This window comes from Sardina pilchardus, chromosome 12 (assembly GCF_963854185.1).
Source record: "Sardina pilchardus chromosome 12, fSarPil1.1, whole genome shotgun sequence".
NCBI classification, from domain to species: domain Eukaryota; kingdom Metazoa; phylum Chordata; class Actinopteri; order Clupeiformes; family Clupeidae; genus Sardina; species Sardina pilchardus.
The window spans coordinates 2,206,492-2,226,872 of record NC_085005.1 but is presented as its reverse complement, the minus strand read 5'-3'; the positions used below and the strand labels follow the sequence as shown (position 1 = coordinate 2,226,872).

Genomic DNA, 20,381 nt, shown 5'->3' with positions numbered 1-20,381 from the left:
AAAATGAGCGTATTTCCAAAAATGGCGGAATATCCCTTTAAACTTAAAATGACATTCTCAGGCATTTGAATCACAACAGCCTCGTCTTAATCTAATAAACACAGTGTTCAACATAGACAGTATCTTTTCACATTCAGTTGTCAACAACAGTATTTTTTCTTTTTTTCACATTTTAACTCATTCTTTTCTTTCACCTCACAGTCCATCAGAACAACTAGTGTTCATACTCTTGAAGCCAAGCAGGCTCCTTTCTCACTCGCACAGGTCTGTCCATGACCCCAGGGTCAACTGGTTGTTGGGCCGGCTCAGGTTGCTGGGCCAACTCAGGCACAGGATCAGGGGCAGAACAAACCACTGGTTCTGGGTCTGCATCCCTGTCTTCTTCCATCTCAGGGACCAGAGATAGGTGGGTAGCGTTCCTTGCACGCCCATCCTCCAGAACTAAAACATTGGAACCAGCTTTGCGTATCACTCTGGTAGGTCTTAGAAACTTAGTCAGTCCCTTTTTCACATGGAAAGGCTTCCTCACTCTGACTAAACTTCCCTCTTGTGTCTTTGGCATACGCGCTCCCCTTTTCACATCAGTGTATGCTTTCGATGCTTGTTGTTTGGCAGCGACCCGACTGCGTAGTTGTTCCTCTGGCAGTGGATCAGTTTTGCAAGCAGGGCCAATGTCTACTTTGGTACGCATTGGTCGGTTGCACAAGTTCATGCGGTGACACTCCTGTGGTGCCATGTGGTAAGTAAGTGACGGTAAGTGAGCAAAAAGTCCTGTATGAACGGTTTCCATGGTCTTTTCCCTTGTTCAGCAGAAAGCAATGTCTCTTTTAGAACGCGGTTCCAGTGCTCTACAGCTCCGTTTGCTTGTGGATAGTAGAGATACACTTTCCTGTGTTTGATGTCTCTCGCTTCAAGGTACTCAGCAAACTCACTGGAAGTGAACAGTTCCATTGTCACTCACCAGTTCTGTAGGGTTTCCAAACCGGGCAAACATGGTAGACAGAAAGGAAGTGATTGCTGCAGTTGTGATGGTAGATGTGAAAGCGACCTCCGGCCACTTTGTATAGTAGTCAATCAGCTGGCTGACTCAAATGGTCCCACAATGTCTGTGCCCACTTTCTGCCATGGAGCATCAGGTAGTGGAATGGGCTGGAGAGGAGCGGCATGTGTCTTGGCACTTTTGTCATTCAGCCGGCATGATCCACATGTACGGATAGCCTCCTGCACAGACATGTCCATACCTGGCCACCAGTATAAGTCCCGCAGCAATTGTTTGGTGTTGACAACCCCCTCATGTGCCAAGTCCACCAGCTGCTTCCTCAAGGCAACTGGCACGAGTCGTCGGTGAGGGCCCCTGTAGATAATCATGTCTTGGATTGAGAGTTCATCTCTTGTGGCGAAGTATGGTTTGAGCTCATCTGGTAGGGTCTTTGCTGTCTTAGGCCAGCCCCTATGTATCTGTGTTCTGAGGGCTGTGAGCTCAGGGCACGCCTCACATGCATCAGTAAACTCATTCACTGAGAGAGCTTTGAGTTCTGTGTCCAGCAGAGCAACAATCTCTGGCTCTGTTACTGGCTCTGTATCCTCTTCTGCTGGGAGAGGTAGACGGGAAAAGCAATCAGTAACCTGGTTTTGTGAGCCAGGACGGTACTCCACGTCATACGTGAAGCACAGGAGTCTCGCTGACCAACGCACATCCCTGTGAGGCCCAGGCCTTTTGTTGCGAGCAGTGTGGTCAAAGCCTGGTGGTCTGTGCGTAGTGTGAACCTGGTACCCCATAAGAAAGTCCTCCATTTTTCAGCAGCCCACACACAGGCCAACGCCTCCTTTTCAACAATAGAGTACTTGCGTTCGGCAGGGTTAAGTGTACGTGAGGCACATGCAACTGTGTGTTCTGTTCCATCTGTGTGTAGTTGTGTCAGTACTGCCCCCAAGCCATAATCCGACACGTCTGTAAACACAAAGGTGGGGAGGCTGGGGTCGAAGACGGACAACGCTGGGCTGTTCACAATGCAGTCCTTAACAGCCTTGAAGCTCTTTTTAGCCGCTGAAGTCCACTGAATTTGTCCTCACACAGACATGCTCGCATGGGTTCCACGAGCGTGGCGTAGTTGTACACGAACTTCTGGTACCACGCTGTGAGTCCCAGGAATGAGCGTAGTGCTGTAGCGTCTGTCGGCGCCGGAGCCTCTGAAATGGCTCTGACGCGCTCTGTGAGTGGCTGCAGATCCTGGGAAGAAATTGTGTGCCCAAGGAACCTCAGGCTGGACTGGTCGAACTGGCACTTTTCGTTGTTTAACTGGAGGCCGGCTCCCTTGATCGCGGCGAGCACCCCCTGCAAGTTGAGGTCATGGTCTTTCTTGGCCTTTCCGTACACTATGACATCGTCCAAATAAAACTGGACCCCCTTGCTGCGTTTCAGTACGAGCGACATCATCTTAGAGAACGCACTTGGGGCTGAGCACAGTCCATATGGTGCACGTTTGAACCGATACAGTCCATCGTGCGTTATAAACGCAGTTAAGTCTCTGCTCTCCTCTGCCAAGAGCATCTGATGATAAGCATTTGCAAGATCGATTGTGGAAAACACTGTAGCGCCGCTCTTTTCGGAGAACAATTCCTCCATATGAGGAAGTGGATAACAGTCCATCACTATTGCCTTGTTAGGCTCACGTAAGTCCACGCACAGTCTCACCGCACCGTTCTTCCGTCGCGTGACCACGATAGGTGAGACCCATGGAGATGCATCAATCCTCTCTATTACGTCCATCTGAAGCAGCCTCTCAAGCTCCATAGAGACGGCTTGCCTCACGGAGAGAGGAAGTCTCCGTAGTTTCTGTTGGACGGGCTGTACTGCTTCGTTGCCCTCCTTCACTTTCACACGGTGGAGAAAACCCCAAGCCCAGTTTCACACAAACTAATGGTCCAGTTTTGACCTCAGTCACTGGAGCCGCAGATGAGAGCACAGTATTGTCCACAATGGAAAGTCCCAGTGCCCTGAAGTCCATCCCCAAGACAGCAGTACCTGTCTTTTTCACATATAGTGAAATATATATATATATCTAACATATAATGTAGCTGACTTCGTGTATGACACTAACTTAACTTTAGGTTCAGTCAAAGGCACATTACTGAAATGCTCTCTGTAGACAGATTCAGGAATAATAGACACAGCGGCACCTGTATCTACCACGAATTCTAATGGGCAGGAAGTTGACTTTGCATTAATAGTCACTTCGCACGTTATTTTCTGAGCTGGCTGATTTTGATAAATTCCCAGCACGCTAACTACACTCACATTTTTGGCTGGTTTTTCAGAAGACTTACATACTTTTGCAAAATGTCCCAATTTATTGCATTTACGGCAGGTAATTTTCAGTGCTGGGCAGTCTGGGGCATTTGCAAGATGAGTAGATGACCCACACCTAAAATAGCATCGGTCCTGTCTTGGCGTGGTCTCTGTAGGTGCAGCATGGTGGTTGTACGCCCCTCTGCCTTTGAATGGATGTTTAGGCTTCACCGTCACAGCTTGCACTGGAGCCCGCGCATCTGGGCCCAGTGTTCGGGCATATCCAATTGCGGATTCCACCTGAACTGCGACTTTCAATGTTTTCTCTAGTGTCAAATTTGCATCACTTTGTACTAAAAGTCTCTCACGCACTTAAGCGCAGCTTGCATGCTCAACAATTTGATCACGTATCATTTCATCTCTGTTGTCTTCAAACCCGCACATTATGGCTAGCTCACGAAGCGCGGCAACATCTGTAAAGCCTTTAGCATGGTCCCGCGTCTGCGGCACTGGACGTTTGACGTGCGTCATTTTAGACGCGTATAGGAGGCATACTCCAATGTCTGTTGTCCTGAATGCGCGCCAGCCGATCAAGGTTAGCGCCTGCGCACTACGAATTAACTGTGATACTCTGCTGTTGTTGGAAGAGCAACGCCTGAAGAAGAGAAGAAGGTGGGATGTGCGACCACTGAACGAAGGAAGAGCCAGGGAAGGAGTGTTACACACTTATATACAAAAGATGCGGCTGTTAGATGAGGAGAAGCACCACGAGTACTTTCGCATGTCTGCTGAAAAGTTTGATGAGTTGGTTCGTCGCATCTCTCCATTTCTTCCATCTCTCTTTATCATAGTAACCAAACAAGTGTTCTTCTGTCTCTGTTTGCTGCGTTTTAAGCGTAGTTTCTGTACGTGCTCCACCTACTGAAGGGGCGTGTTTGCAGCAGTTCCATTTCACACATGCGCAGTCTACGCGTGAAGTGACGCGCGGTCTTACATTTTGGTCGACTCAAAAACGCGACGCATGCCGTAAAAATGACGCAATTCTCGTCGCGCGCTCACCAGTGCCGTGTGCGTGTGATGCAGACGCAGGAACAGCACATAATAGGACTGAATACACAACAACTATCATGCTCATGAAAAGGTAGACTGATCGATTCAGGAGTGTTACAAAATATACACACTAAAACTGTAGGAGGTAGCTCTACAGAGAAAGCTGCAAGCGTAAAACGAGAAAACAACGAAGAAATCGTCAAACCTGCATTCCTCTTCAACATAGGCTTGCCTAACCGCAAATGCACGCCTTGAAACAAATAAAGCAGCCTCATGATTGCCTAACAAGCTAAACCTATTCACCTTATTTCCGCCACGCCCATTTTAGAAGTATTTTTTTCAATATTCTGGTTGGCTAGTTCCAGCTAATTTTCAATATTCTGGTTGGCTAGTTCCAGCTAATTAGCTGAATTGGGATAATAGAGCAGAAGAGGATGAAGAGGCTTCCTTGGGTGTAAACCGAATGCCATTAGGAGGTCAGATGGCAAAAGTGAACTTCACCACCCATGTCAGATTCAGAGACTGGACCCGACCCAAGAGTAGTGCTGTTCACGGATATATTTGCAGGGAAAGCAGTTTGTGGCAGAGCCACAGGCAAAACAACGCATTTCAAAACAAATCACCACTCTGATAACGCAACCAAAAACAGTTCTTCAAAACAAAATCAGTAAATTCCATTTGGCACTAAATCCAATATCAAGGCAAAGACCAGTGCTTGATTTTATACACCTGCTGTGGCAGGACCTGATGAAACCCATGAAGACAGTTGATGGAAATTCATCGTTGCGACAGAACTAATCGTCATTAATAATTCAGTCATCAGGCCATTTCCAAAAGCAGGCCCAGGGAAAGATACAGGTAGAGGTAGGAAGAAGAGGCGCTTGGAAATCCTCACTGACACAATAGTGAAGGTGGTATTGGAAGAGTGGGTGTCGAAAAGGAAAAAACATCAGAAAAAAAAAAAATCTTGGGGAGTGAGAAAAGTAAAAACAAAAAGGTAAAAAAGCCTGCCAATACAAGAAAAGGATGAAGGCTAATGACTCCTCTTCTGAAGAAAGATTTCTGTGTCATCTGTATGGAGCCATTTACAAACTCAAAATCCGAAGAAGTGTGGGTCAAGTGTGTTTATGTAGCTTTTGAGCCCACCAGGCATGCACTCCTTACACAGTTTAAGCTCTTTACCTTTTCCCCTGGTTACATTTCTGTATATATTTTAGACGAATATCAAGGTCTGCAGGCAAAGGCTTATTAACCATTCCTGAGTCCTGGCTTCCATCTAAAGGGGACAGATCTTTTTCTGTGTTGGCCCCAAAGCTCTGGAATGCACTACTTGAGCAAATAAGGTTAGCTGATTCTTTGACATCTTTTGAATCTCTCCTTAAAATACACTTATACCAGAGAGGGTTAAAGCTTTTAGGCCTACTATTATTACTGCAGTTATGACTGTAGTAGTAATACTGCATTCAATTATTTAAACTGTTTAAAATTCAATCAAAGAAAAAAAACCTCACTAGTTATAGGCTCTGATATTCTCTTGGCATATTTGGCTCTTAATAGTGTCCTCTTCCGTGTATGTGTCACTTAATACTCATTTCTATACAAACTAAGACGGAGGATTCGTAAAGAAACGCAAACACCCACACCATAAGTGTATCTGAATTAGCTATGTACCAAAAATTATATCTTACCATGACTCAAAGAGCTGTAAAACACTGTGATACTGTAGTTTGTTTTCAAGTTTGATGCAGTATAATGCAGTACAACAAAAACATGTAGTTTCACTGCAGTTCTTTTGAAGGCCAGTAGGGGAGACCGGGTATGATTGTAACACTTTTTTTCCAGCACCTGTAACTCATTTTTTTTAGCTTCAATCCTGTAACCTTTTTTTCCAAATACCCACATATGTGTACTTCAGATAGAACCAACTCACATTTCTGCAAGAAAATTACAGGCCTTGTAATTTGATGTAAAATACAAGGTGACCCTTTGTTACAACCGACCCCACCACGGGGTGGGTTGCAACACATACTGGGGTAAGTTGTAACAGTGAGATAAAAGACAGAAAAAGAGAGGTCAAACCATGCAATATGTTTCAAAAACATGTTTGGGGCATTGAAATAGGTCTATGAACACACAGGTCTAAGAAAACAGGTTATTTAATTTTATCTCTTTGAATGACTATAACCAAAGTGGTATATGTGGTTGTGTGTATGTGTATTTTTGTGTGTGAGATGTGTGTGTGAGTCTGTGTGTGTTTCTCTGTGTAAATTTGACTGAATAGTATAAAACATTGCTCAAAACTTGTACTACAGATGTGCCAGAGTTGATAAGCTACAGCTGACAAAAACAAGGACAGAGAAATTACGTTAGGCTATATGATTAAAAACACATAAATAATTTTAAGCCATCTGGAAGGGAGAGGATGTAGTTTCCAAGTGAGGTGTAGGACAGGTCAACCCCCACCCCCAAATACTGAAGCATCCTGTAACATTTTTTTTTAATCTAGCAATTGTACTCATTTGAATGCATGTGAAGTGTTACAACCTACCCCGATCCCATGACAGCCATATGTATCTTGCTGTATAGGCCTATGCTATGGTTTATGCTTGGATGAAATGCATCATGTTTTGCCTCAGAGACTACAGTCAGAGATGGTTGAAAAAGTTATTTAAGTATCTTTGCTACAGTTTAATATAATATGAGGCATGTGATTGCATGTGAGCCGTGGTGAAAAACTTGACTTTATGTCAAAATAATTTTTTCCTTTGCTAAATTAGAACGGGTGACATTATGCTTAAAAATCACCATGTGGGATAGTGGTGGAGTGGTGGACGTGCTGATGCGATCATATTTCCAATATCTTATTCCTGTTCTGTGGAAATGGTGATGTTGCAACTATATCCCTGTGTTACAACTATATACCCAGTCTCCCCTACAGATGAAAAACCTGCAGTAAAACTGCAGGTTTTTTTTAAGTTTGATGTAGTCCCCTACAGATGAAAAACCTGCAGTAAAACTGCAGGGTTTTTTAAGTTTGATGTAGTAGGCCTACAACAAACCCTCTGCAGTGTTACTGCAGTTCTTTTAAAGTGCAGATATAAAAGGAAAACCTGCAGTTTTATATCTGGCTACTGCACACTTCAAAATAACTAAAACTACAGGGCTTTGTTGTTGTTGTTGTTGTTGTTGTTGTACTGCGTCGTACTGCATCAAACTTCAAACAACTGCATTATTAGCCTACTGTCTGTAGTTTTCTCCCAAAAACTGGAGTTATTTTTGTAAGGGAATTACATACCCATGTGCATAGACAGACATGACACACAGGCATAAGTGTGCATGTAGGCTACAAACACACGCAATATGCACATACGGTAGGTAACACTCCCAATACTCATATAGCCTACATGTTTTATTGTTGTCGCCATTCATTTGAAATAAAACTGGAGTAGGCTACCTTTAGTTTTTGTGTATTTTGTCTACCTGTTACAACTTCCAGTGTGTTCAAGTGGGGTAGGACAAAGGACCACCTTGTATTTGTCATCATCTCACACAGTCTGATATAGTTGATATTTAAATTGTTGCCAGTTAAGGCTAGTAGAGAAATATGGGTACTTTGCCTTGCAAAGTGTTACAGTCACACCCGGTCTCCCCTACTTATGAAGTTTGGTTGTTTGGTCGATGGGTCATTGGATTTTTGGCGTCATACATCATGTGCTATGGCTAAACAAATGTGAGTCTGCCCGCCTGACCGCAGTAGCGCAGTTCCTTCTGGGAAGCGGTGCTCTTCGTCCTCCCGTTGTTTGTGACGTCCTGCAGCGGTTTTAAAAGGTACATGCCCAAATCTCTCATTTAGGCTACAGGTGACTTGATCTGATGCTTGATGTCCACGCGGTTTAGCTAACTCTGAGAGATAGTCTGTGTGGGTAGGCTAGATTTGCATTCATTTGGTTAACTGCAATTAATTTGAGAGGGGTCCAGCTGACGCTCGTGATTAATTTAATAGGCCTATAAATTAGATAGGCCTATGTTCTAACCTCGCAATTTTCCATAGTTCAATTTAGCCAATTAGAATGAACAAGAAAGTCAACGATTTGTGTGAAAACATAGTATAGCTAGATTAATGCGTACTGGTGGAACATTTCACTGTTTTGGAATTTGGTAACTTTTACTTCGAACTTCACCATTGGATCATGAGTGGGGGTGATGCATTTTCGCCTCGTTACTTTACATCGCTCTGAATCTTAAGGATTAATAGTTTGTATAATCCTGCAGTGTTGCACAATTTCAAACTTTGCACTGTGTAGTTAGCCTAGCCCTAGCCCAATACAGTCAATATAGGCATATGCAATATGTTCACAGTTACGCAGAACGGTAGATCCCTAAATTGCATGACATGAACGAGCCATATTTACCAAATGTGTTATGTTAAACCCACATTGATGATCAGCTTCAGATGTTTGTTTAGATATGTTACGTATGACCTGGATAAAGACTGACCCCATTCAGACCCAAGCGTTCCGAACTTTTTTCCCTTCGGCTTCGCCTTCCAACCGAGGTGAAGTTGGTTTAATGTTGGATATTCGGATATTCGACAGACATTCAAAATAAGGAACTGTTTCTTTTTTTCAATACCTTCCAAGCCGTGTGACCTATCTATGCAGAATAGCTTCCCTGCATAAGGGATCTCAGACACACCTTTTTTCATAGCATATAGGCCTACTGTATTTTATATCAATTTAAGGGAGATACATTATTTCCTATGGAAATCTTTTTTCAATACAAACCATGTGACCTAGTGACTGCAAACCAATGTAGAATAGTTATCCTATAGGGCTGGTCAGACACACCCTTTTTCATTGCATTTATATGAATATTTTAAAGAAAATACATAAATCACTCTACGTTTTTCAATACCCTAAGTAGGTGTGGGCTTGGTTAGTAGGCTACTAGCCTACTTGGATGAGAGACCTCCTTGGAAAACTATAGGTTGCTGCTGGAAGTGGTGTTGGTTGGTATCCAGTATAAGCTACTGTAGGTTGCACTCTTCCCTCTGGCCTCGATCCCAATGGCCCAGTGACAGGGACACTGTAGGCTACTGCAGGAAATGCCTTCCTTCAGATAAGATGTTAAACTGAGGTCCTGACTCACCTAAAGATCCCATGGCACTATAGAGTAGGGGGCTCCCCGGTGTCCTGGCTAAATTCCCAATCTGGCTGATTCAATCTGGCCCCCTAATCACCCCCTGGTGTAATTGGCTCATTCACTCCCTCACTCTCCCCCTCAAGCTGGTATGTGGTGAGCGTTCTGGTGCATAATGGCTGGTGGGTGCTTGGTGGTGGTTTGTGAGGCTCCCCCTTCACTGTGAAGTGTCGAGAAAAGTACTATATGAATGTTGTTGTTTACATTTATTCATTTGGTAGACACATTTAGGCCTATCTAAAGCGACTTTCAGCAATAGAATAGCCTCATTTAAAACATATGAACCATTCATTGAGAGTCAAGGGGACCATAATCATTGGGCGATAATGCAAGGTAGAGCTGACTGTTGACTGCATAGCTACAGTATGATAGGAGCTCTGTTTGTTCTTTATAATGCGTGGGAGTGGGAGCATATGAATGTTGAATAAATCGATCACTGGGGGACACCGCAGGTTAGGGGTGTATGGCTGGAGCTATACAGTTGCTAATGGCAGCAAATAAGCTCCTTTCCCTTTTACTTTGACTTGAGTCAGTTGATGACTGCACCGGAGAACCCAACCCAATGTTCTAACCTGTGTAATATTGTGAATACGGAGGCCACAAGAAGTCATTTTTGGCTCACTTTCGCTAAGATAGTGTGGGCCGCTGCCAGACCAAGACAAAAATGCTTTTGCCCTGTCTTACTCTAGGAGGGATGGGATCCCAATTTCATAAAACGGTGGCATGTTCCTTTAAATTTAATTTAGTTTGACTTCACTCTTGATATTCTATATTGTTTTGTTGTTATATTATGGTATTATGCATAATGCTTTCTTTGTTTAAATTATGTTTAATTGCTTTCACTGCCTGGCAAATTCTATGATCATGAACATGATTTTACTTGTCTTTTCAGCACCATGTTGATTGAGTGCCTGGTGGTTCTAGCCTTGGGTATTGTAGCCTGTCTTGTGCTGCTAAAGAGAAAGACAGTGGTACTGAAGACAGAAGATGGCTGGTGGGGAATTGGAGATGTACCTCAGGGGAATGAGGATGAGAACATTTCTTCTTTCACGGTTGAAACATCCCAACAAGAGATTGAGGTTAGAGGGGTTAAGCAAATGAAAATTGTTTCAGATAATTATTCTAGTTTTAGATTTATTTTGTATTGTTATACATACAGTGCCTGTGAATGGAAGTGTGTGTGTGTGTGTGTGTGTGTGTGTGTGTGTGTGTAGGTGAATGTAACGGGTGACTCACACCAAGAATTATAATCATTACAAAAACAGTATGACTGAATTGACAATGGCCGGGTTTTCCAGATTCATTAAGAAGCTCTTACGTGCTATGAACTTCTTAGGAGCATTCTTAGAACGTTCTTAGAGCGCTCCTGAAGGCCAGTTCAAACACAAGATCCGCGACGAGACGGGCTGCAACATTCTAAAAACCAGCAACTTTCTGCAACAATGTGTTCTAAAACTGGGTCGCTCAGACCACTGCAACTACATTAAAACGGCAACAATGTTACCATAACAACAGTCTAGGCGTGAGGACAAGATATACGTTTTCTGCCAGCGTCACAATAGCTCGGCGCAAAAGTGTTCTAAAACTCTGCAACTAAGATTTGACATGTTGAATGTTTAGCGACGGCTTAAAACTGCTTGCAACTGCTTGCAACTTTTGATTCACACCGCCGCAACTGCTCTCTGCAACCGTCTCTGACCGTCGCGAATCTTCGGTTTGAACTGGCCTTAAGCGCTCCTAAAAGAAGTTCTTAGCACTTAAGAGCTTCTTAACAAATCTGGGAAACCCGGCCAATGATTGTTCATTGTTGATATTGGTATTCTTCCTACTGTAGTCTGACCAACTTTTTAAAATGGTTCACTGTTAAATTGATTATTGTATTGTTTTTATTTGTATGTTGCTTTGGACAAAGGCGTCTGCCAAATAGACATGACCATAACCATATACCATAATTAAATTAATGTAAATTTAGATTGTAAGCTGACACGTGTGGGTACCTGATCTCTGGATCATCCACATGATTGGTGCATATGTTTGTGCATCATTGTATGGTATGAAATGTTATTTAGCTCACCAAGAGCTAATTTACGCATTATTTAGCTCACCCAGAGAACACCAAATGACTCCAAAGTAGGTGAAATTATTTAACAAATGTTAATGTATATTTGTGCAGTGAAAATACTCAATTATTATTATTGATCTTTATTTTACAATTTGTATTTTTATCAGATGTTTGGCCAGATTTTCTCACTCACATTTGCAAGTTCTCTTACATTCGTAATCAAATTATGTTACAGGACTTGCACAGGAGAATAGATCAAACACGGCCTGTTCCTTCTTTGGAGGACAGCCAATTTAATTATGGCGTCAACTCCAAAGTTCTACAGAAAGTTGTAACATACTGGAGAAATGTCTTTGACTGGAAGAAGCAAGTGGACAAATTAAACAAATACCCACATTTTAAAACAAAAATTGAAGGTGTGTTGATTGTGAATGTGATTGTAAAAGTATGTTTGTGACCATTCTAACGATAAAGTAAATTGACTCTTTAAGAATCAAGCTTTTTTGTTGCTAAATGTCAGGTATCAGTGTCCACTATGTCCATGTAAAGCCAAAGAGAAAAACAAATTGTGTACCTATAATCATGGTACATGGTTGGCCTGGCTCCTTCTATGAGTTCTATGGGATTATGCCCCTTCTCACTGAGCCTGCCAACCCTGACGACCTTGCCTTTGAGGTTATTTGCCCATCCATCCCAGGCTATGGATTTTCAGAGGCCCCACATAAAAAAGGTTAGTCATGAAAAGTGCTGACGTGCATGTTAGATTCCATTTACTGAGTTGACTCATTCATTGAATCAAATTGTCCAAATTAAAGTCAGCATGAAAGTAACTTACACTATTCTTTTGTGTGTAGGGTTTGATTCTGTTTGCGCAGCCAGAATATTCCACAAGCTGATGAAGAGGCTTGGTTTCAGTCAGTTCTATGCTCATGGTGGGGACTGGGGTTGGCTCATCACTACGAACATGGCACAGCTTGATCCCAAGTGAGTATCTGTTACAGCTTCAAAGCAAATTTGGCATTTCCAAACAGGTTCATTTGGAGTCTCAAGATTAGTCTTGGCAACTCTGACATTGTTACGGCTGGGATTTTGTGGGTTGTGGGATTGTTGTGTTGTGGGATGACAGATGACAAAGACAAAGAAACAGTCAATTATCAATGGCCCTTTACAAATAATACGTGTTTACATAAAACAATTAAGTGTCCTCAAAGCCTTTTGAAAATGGAATTGAAACTTTTCAAATGTTCTTGTCCGACAGAGCAGTCAAAGGTCTTCACCTGAATTTTGCACCTCCTGCTAAGCCTGGTCTTCCAATGATACTGTCTTTGATGCTGGGTTGGCGATTCCCAAAGTTATTTGGCTTCACTCAGCATGATGTGAAACGCCTCTACCCCTGCATGGAGAAAATGGTTGTAGAGCCAGTGAAGGAGATGGGATACATGCATATCCAGGCTACCAAACCAGATACGGCAGGTGAGAGAAGTAGCTACTCTTTATAAAGCAGGGAAACCATGGTGGTGACTTGATGATTATCCCTCTTACCCAACTTGTGTTCATGTCTCACAGGAAGGGCATTGAATGATTCGCCAGTTGGTTTAGCTGCTTACATTCTAGAGAAGTTTTCCACATGGACAGATCCTGAGTTCAGGGACCTTGATGATGGAGGACTAGAAAGGTAAATTATGATCAATAATTCAGCATTGCACAATTGAATAGCATGCTATTAACCTTACCCAAATAATTGTTTACATTATCAGGAAATTCTCCTTGGATGACCTTTTAACAAACATAATGATCTATTGGACGACTGAGTCAATTATTTCATCCATGCGATTCTACAAGGAGAATTTTGCCAAGGGCTTGAACCAGCCGCATTCAAGGTACACAAGAAAGAAATTTAAATTTATCACCAATTCCACTGTCCATAAGTATATTAATGAGTCTGTACTGTCTTTCTTATTGATGCATATAGTATACTCATGTTTTGTTATTGAATTAGATTTAGTTTTCTTTCTGTCAAAGTGGTCCTAAGTCACCTTTGGTATAGCCAATGCCAGGTGCATCACGAAGATCTTATGTCCACCCTCAGAGAATCTAGATTATGTTGGCAACTAGAGTGTTTTTAATCATTTTTTTTCTTCCCATATCTATAGTATGCCAGTTTCTGTGCCCACTGCCCTGGCTTCTTTTCCCAATGAGCTGATGCACACTCCTAAGCTTTGGGCAAAACAAAAGTATCACAAACTAATTGCCTTCACTCCAATGGCCTCTGGTGGCCACTTCGCAGCCCTGGAGGAGCCAGAACTTATGTCACAGGACATTCAACACTTCGTCAAGATCCTGGAGAAGAAGTAAATTCTAATTTACTTTAGCGGCCTAAACGTCCGTTTAGAACTTCTGTTCTGCACTGTACTTTACTTATAAATGTGAATAGGTCTAACTTTTCTCTCAGTTTGAGATTGAACTGGAAATGTTAAGAGAAGACTTTGAGGTAACACTTTATATTAAGACACACATATTCACCATTAGTTAGCTGCTTACTAACATGTCTATTAGTAGCATATTAGCCATTTGTTAGTCATTATAAGTCACTAATTAATACAAGACCTTATTCTACCCTTATTAGACCCTTAATTAAGAATGTCCCCTATGTAAGCTCCTAAATACCCCTTGTTCATAGTTATTAAATAAGTTGTTCCATATGAATTATGACCTAAATATGCATGCCTCAGTATGGGGCTTGTAAGGTGGTAGTACCACAAGAACAGTTATTCACCCCTAATAATACTTATCAAAGATGGTCTATTTGAATGGAATTAGACACTAAACCACTAGTGCTAATAGTGTACAAATAAGTCATTGTAATGGCAAATATGTTCCCTATTCTAAAGTTGGGTCATTGTTCACATCTAATTCACAATTAATTTGGCACTTATTAACCCCCATGTGTTCCCTAAACTAAAGTTGCCTCCTATTCACACTTATTAACTGTATTACAGCACGCAGTAGGCTACACAACAAGCAGACAGCCAAGTTGGCACAAATGAAAATAATATCTCTTTCATAATGATATAGGAGATAGCGAGAAAGGCAAACCTGGATACATTTGTATGCTAACTTTCTTGGCTCCTGAGTAATCAAAAGTCTCAACCTCAATTTTTTTTTTTTTTTTTTTAAGTATAGGGTCAAAGTATAGTGTCAAATTAATTGTGAATCAATTGTGAACAAAGATCCAACTTTAGAATAGGGAACATAGTTGCCATTACAAAGACTTAATTATTAGTTATTTGTACACTATTAGCACTTGTGGTAATAATCTTTGATAAGTATTATTAGGGGTGAATAACTGTTCTTGTGGTACTACCACCTTACAAGCCCCATACTGAGCCATGCATATTTAAGTCATAATTCATATGCAACAACTTACTTAATAACTATGAATAAGCGGTAATTAGGAGTTTACATAGGGGGAATTCTTAATTAAGAGTCTAGTAAGGGTAGAATAAGGTCTTGCAGAATAAGGTATTAATTAGTGACTTATAATGACTAACAAATGGCTAATATGCTACTAATACATATGTTAGTAAGCAGCTAACTAATGGTGAATATGTGTGTCTTAATATAAAGTGTTACCGACTTTGATTATTGAATCATTATAATCACAAGGTGTACAGATGAAGTACTTACACACAAATATATTCAGATTTTAAAACACAGTGTGTGCACACATTTTACAACAAGCAAACTGTGAATTCATGTCGAATGATTGCTTAAGTAAATGCAGTAATATACAATCAATTAGCCTTAAGCACATGATTGAAAACAAAGGGGCAATTGGTCTGTCAATAGTTTAGCTGCTTTTTAAAGTTTAGAAATCAACGTTCAAATTTAATTTTACGCACATGTGATGCAAGAAATCACATGGCTTCACAGGAATGTCTCAAATCAGCACCTGTGGTTTAGCCGTTACAGTATTTCAAGGAAATTGGCTACTAGTGGTCACTTTTTGTGCATTTTCCTAAATGTATATAAAATAAAGCGTCCGTCCGTCCGTGATTTGCTACTTCTGATTGTTGAAATACATGCTGAATTAGAATTTAACCAGACAAAGATAAATATGGATAGACATAGAGCTTGAATTTTAGGCCAAGTCATCATACTACAGTATTTTACTGATGCTAGCCAGCAAATAGCATTGTCATAGGACCTTCAATAACTGTTAATGACAAAGTCACATAGTATGACTTGTTACAGCTTGCAGTTCTGATGCCAATATGGTTGTAACAGCCCCTCTTTTCAGTGTCCGCCTCTGAGTGAAACTTGCTTGAACATTTTCTAGGGCTGAGAAACAATCTGGGGTGAAATAGTTTGAGCAAATGGTGAATTTAATGTTGAAGTCTTGAGGGATCGACTGTTCCTTGGGAAGGAAATGCAAACAGATTACATTCTCTGTGCAACCTGGAGCACAAGCCAGTGGTCTGACATTTTTTATATTGTTGATAAACTTTCTGTTTTCTTCGTAATTCCTGTAGAAGTAAGCTGCATCCATACTCCTTGGCCCAGAACATGTGGGTGTATGCACATTGTGGGAGTGTAAAAGAGGTGCAGTCCCTGTGTGTTGTGTAACATTTGTTGCCAATGCCCCACTTTGCATTTGCATTTATTCATTTAGCAGATGCCAACGTGACTTACAGTACATATGTCAATTATCATTATCATATAAATTAGCGGGCATTTCATGTTGTGGGATTTGCATATGAGGCAAGCAACAATGGGATTTGAGGTTCACGGTAGGCCTATGTTCATTTTACATACCAAACTGTCATTACGCCAAGGTACAGTTTTACATTCTATTACTCCTTTGCTTTGCAAGCTCTTCCTTCTGGAAATACATCTCTTTTTACAGTTCATGCAAATGTAGTCCTACTGGGCTTCTTGTTATTCTTCCATATCCTCATCACCATTATTGTTGTTATTATTATTATTATCATAATGGTTTTAGATGAATAAATTAACAAACTGTACTTTACTCCATTGCTGCATTCTCGTTTCATTCACATCAAATATCAATAATGGTAAGTTAGGGATAGTGACGAAGACTATTTAAAAATCTTGGCTCTTTCACATCCAGGGGTTAGTGGTCAAGGTAAGAGTCTGCAGCTGTAAAAGAGGTCTGGCTTTTCCCAAAGCTCATGGTGGGGAGGGGGACAGCGCAAGCAGACTCTCCCTGGGTAGCCTAGACCCGTGGGAGGCAAAGAATTGGTGGGAGGAAATAACAACGCGATTCAAGATCCTGGCATTACCTCACCAGTAAAGGATAAGACGAGGGAAAGGAATTGCTACATAATTAAAAAGCAAAACCTCTCAACAGAGAGGAGCATCATGAGACCAGGCTTGCTAAAGGATTCTAACACCAAAACAGACACTTGGATGATTTAAACAGACAGTATTTTAGGTACCTATTTTGATAGTTCTGAAGTTGACATCTCTCTATGGAGAAGAATCTGAAGAGTGCTGGGTTTGACTCATTGGATATGGATGGAACCAAGGCGGGAAACTTGCTCTGTGACAGAGTAGCCCCTCCAGGCTCTACAAAGGTAACTCTTAGTGACACAGATCAATGGGTAAGTTAGTTCTGCAGCATAACACCCCAGAGCAGTATACAGTGCCTATAAAAGTATTCACTCGCTTTATAAATGGAATCATAGTCAATGTAATTCATTTCTTTACTTACAAGGACTTGGGGTAGGGGGGGGGGAAGCTAATGCTAAAGTGAAAACAGATTTCTACAAAGTAATGTAAATTAATAACATAATAGAAAAAAATTAGCAATTACATAAATGTCCGTGTTCGATAAATTTAAATTCTCCTCCGTTTGCCATTGCAAAACTGCTCAAGCTCTGTCAGATTGCACAGGAATTGGGTGTTAGGGCTTTGACTCCGCAGAATATTTACCTTGCTGTCTTTAAACCACTGCTGTGTAGCTTTCGTTGTATGCTTTGGGCCATTCTCTTGCTGGAAAATAAATCTTCTCCCAAGTCTTAGGTTTTTTGCAGACTTACCTGGCATATAACTTAAATACTCCATTCGCGTCTGCCGCAACAATAGCTTCCACTATAATCATTGAAACTAGCTACACGTGATGGCGAGGCCTGCATTCTAAAGAAAAAAGATCTCAGATTGTTCTCCAGGATTTCCATATAATTTATTTTGCCCTCTATCTTTACAAGTCTTCCCATTGCCAAGGAGCATCCCCACAACATGATGCTACTATACCACCATGCCCCACATGGTGTGTTTTTGGAGATTTAATGTGCGCTTTCTTCACAGTGGCTTTCTCTTTGCCACTCTCCCATAAAGCTTTGACTGGTGAAGAATCCGGACACTGTTGCATGCAGTGTCTTTTAGCTCCCTCCGAGTTGTCATAGGTCTTGGTGGCCTCCATCGCCTGTCTCCTTGTACGGTCACTCTGTTAAGACTGCCTGCTCTAGGCAGATTTACACATGTATATTCCTCCTATTTCTTAATGATGAATTTGCCTGAACTCCAGGGGACTCCCCTGACTATATTTTCCGATAACCTTTTCTTGAGTTGCTTGAAGTGTTCTTTTCTCTTAATGGTGGAATTGTAGCCAGCAATGCTGATTAACCAGTGACTGGACCTTACAAACACACGTGTCTTAATACTATCACTTGCAAACATTCACTGTCCTCCGGTGATCTTCATTTCACTAATTGTGATACTAAATTGGCTAGACATTTGTTGAATTACACTTCAAAGGTGGTAAAAAGTTATTTAACCACTTATTATTGCATTTTATATTTTTAATTAATTGACATGGTTTAGAAATCTGTTTTCGCTGTTTTTGTGTTAATTCTTGTCAAAAAGCCCAAATTGTATTGACAATGATTCCATTTATAAAAGCAATAAAAGGGGGAAATAGGAAGGGGTGTGAATGTGTTGACACTGATTCATCCCCAATTTAAGTTTAAACAACTATTAGTCAATTATTTCTTAATGGTGACTGCCCTCATGCATTGGAACAATGATAGGGTAACATTTGTTTGTATTGCCTAGATGAAGGTAGGAATGGTTGGACCAAAAGGGATGAAGTCTCATAATTGTCCTGAGAATGCAGCTCGTGAGAGGAGTCGGGTGAGGAACCTGCGAGAGGCATTCCACAGGCTGCAGGCTGCACTACCCTCTGTCCCTCCAGACACCAAGCTGTCAAAGTTGGATATACTTGTTCTGGCCACCAACTACATTGCCCACCTCACAGATACACTGGATCAGAGCAGGTGCTTCAGTGATCAGACTTTTTCAAGCAAGGCTGGTGGATTTCTGCATCCTGTTAAGGTAGGTTGTTTTTCTGTTATTTCTGCTGTTTTTTTCAGCATAGAGTAGGCTAGCCTAATTAATGCACATGCAATGCAATATACAATTAGTGCTATATTTACTAGGGGTGGTGGTGGTGGGTCTATGAAAAAGCTCACTAATTCTTCATTACAGAAATGGCCGATGCGCTCTCTGCTGTATTGTGGAAATATGGACAAATGGCTTACAGGCGTTCCAGCCATCCAGGAGACAACCACTGCATCCCCGGTGACTCCCAAACGTTCAGTGAATATGTGATGTGTTTTAACTTGGATCTGATATTTGGTTGGCATACTGGTCATTCACCACTCACACTTTTTAAGAAGTTCATTCATGGCATTTTGGGCAAAATTCATGTGATTTAAAGTACATATCTCAAATCACTGAACACTAACAAGCAATAAAACCTTTATAACCCTCCGACATTCCATAAATCCATGCTCTCTTTGTGCATTACATTTGTATCACAGACAAGTGAGTATGGTATACACACTTCCAGAGGTTTTAACACAAAACCATGTGTGGCCCATTGAGATGTTGCTTTTAATTAGAGTGATCATTTATTGCACTAAGTCTCCTTTGACTGTGTGTATCACTTAAATCTGTATTTGATGATCAATCAAATGTATAATGCTCAAAGAACACCCAAAATATAAAATCATTAATTGTTTGAAAAGAATGAAACGTGATGGAACAAAGATAAGGCTGATAATTTAGGACAAAAACCACAGAGGCCATGTTTGGATGTAAACCATGCATGTTTCTTTTAAACTAAACAGGACTGGACCAAATTAATTCGAGGAATGATAGTTAAATGAAAGTTTTCATGTCTTGAGACATACACCAAAAACAAGTACAGAATTAGTACATTACTTCTTGACTGTGTACGCTCTTGCACAACATGGGCTTCAGTCCATGAGGAAAGGGGCAGTTGTCAAGGCTAACACTGTAAATCTGTCTAGCTGGTTAATCACCACCTCTTCTATCATGCTAATGACTAAATTGGAATGGAAAAAGGCATGCCTGTGAGACAGGATTTAGTGTCAAAGGACAAGGAGGAACTTTTAACTAATAACTAAGAATAGCACCAGACTCATACTTGGATATGTTTTGGACAATTAAGGTTAATGTCACAGACCAGTGAATATCATCCTCATTTTATAGATCTAAGAAGATGTCATATATTTTCTGAAATAAAATGGCTAGCCTTTACCTTTGCAGCTTTCAAGTAGGCTATATCACGTTCAAAAAAAGAAACATGAAAAAAAAACAAGTTTCTTTTTTTTTTGATTTAGGGGAGTGTTTGAGACTTGACTGAGGAGAGTCTGGAACGCGGAGTTTCCTTGAACCTCAAAATAATTAAAATATTTGTAGCTTCTCTTTATCACACTGGATAAAGGTATTGAT

The 20,381-nt window shown here is 41.1% G+C and overlaps 2 protein-coding genes across 6 annotated transcripts; both read left to right on the top strand.

Moving 5' to 3' along the window:
• Positions 1–695: 695 nt before the first annotated feature.
• ephx1 (epoxide hydrolase 1, microsomal (xenobiotic)) lies at positions 696–14,136 on the top strand. Of its 3 annotated transcripts, none has more exons than XM_062551650.1 (9): positions 696–739; positions 10,431–10,617; positions 11,836–12,016; positions 12,121–12,330; positions 12,455–12,584; positions 12,859–13,073; positions 13,167–13,275; positions 13,358–13,480; positions 13,754–14,136. In XM_062551650.1, exons 1-9 carry the CDS (start codon positions 735–737, stop codon positions 13,953–13,955), a joined length of 1,362 nt encoding a protein of 453 aa, XP_062407634.1. In that variant the 5' UTR covers positions 696–734; the 3' UTR covers positions 13,956–14,136. The 3 variants fall into 3 exon arrangements, with proteins under 3 accessions (XP_062407634.1, XP_062407635.1, XP_062407636.1); XM_062551651.1 differs by lacking the exon at positions 696–739 and adding an exon at positions 8,088–8,167; XM_062551652.1 differs by lacking the exon at positions 696–739 and adding an exon at positions 8,483–8,497.
• A 937-nt stretch (positions 14,137–15,073) lies between these two features.
• On the top strand, positions 15,074–19,386 carry tcf23 (transcription factor 23). 3 transcript variants are annotated; one of them, XM_062551264.1, is made up of 3 exons: positions 15,074–17,197; positions 18,678–18,956; positions 19,110–19,386. In XM_062551264.1, the coding sequence occupies exons 1-3, from the start codon at positions 17,093–17,095 to the stop codon at positions 19,230–19,232; spliced, it is 507 nt and encodes a 168-aa protein (XP_062407248.1). In that variant the 5' UTR covers positions 15,074–17,092; the 3' UTR covers positions 19,233–19,386. The 3 variants fall into 3 exon arrangements, with proteins under 3 accessions (XP_062407248.1, XP_062407247.1, XP_062407246.1); XM_062551263.1 differs by having other exon boundaries at positions 15,074–17,224; positions 18,684–18,956; XM_062551262.1 differs by having other exon boundaries at positions 15,074–17,224.
• Positions 19,387–20,381: the final 995 nt, after the last annotated feature.

Coding starts and splice junctions, on each gene's coding strand:
- ephx1 (XM_062551650.1), top strand. Junction 12,017..12,120: donor TTTTAAAACAAAAATTGAAG/GTGTGTTGATTG, acceptor GCTAAATGTCAG/GTATCAGTGTCCACTATGTC. Junction 12,331..12,454: donor AGAGGCCCCACATAAAAAAG/GTTAGTCATGAA, acceptor TTTTGTGTGTAG/GGTTTGATTCTGTTTGCGCA.
- tcf23 (XM_062551262.1), top strand. CDS start 17,093: ATGGAGAAGAATCTGAAGAGTGCTGGGTTTGACTCATTGGATATGGAT. Junction 17,225..18,677: donor TTAGTGACACAGATCAATGG/GTAAGTTAGTTC, acceptor TGTATTGCCTAG/ATGAAGGTAGGAATGGTTGG. Junction 18,957..19,109: donor GATTTCTGCATCCTGTTAAG/GTAGGTTGTTTT, acceptor TCTTCATTACAG/AAATGGCCGATGCGCTCTCT.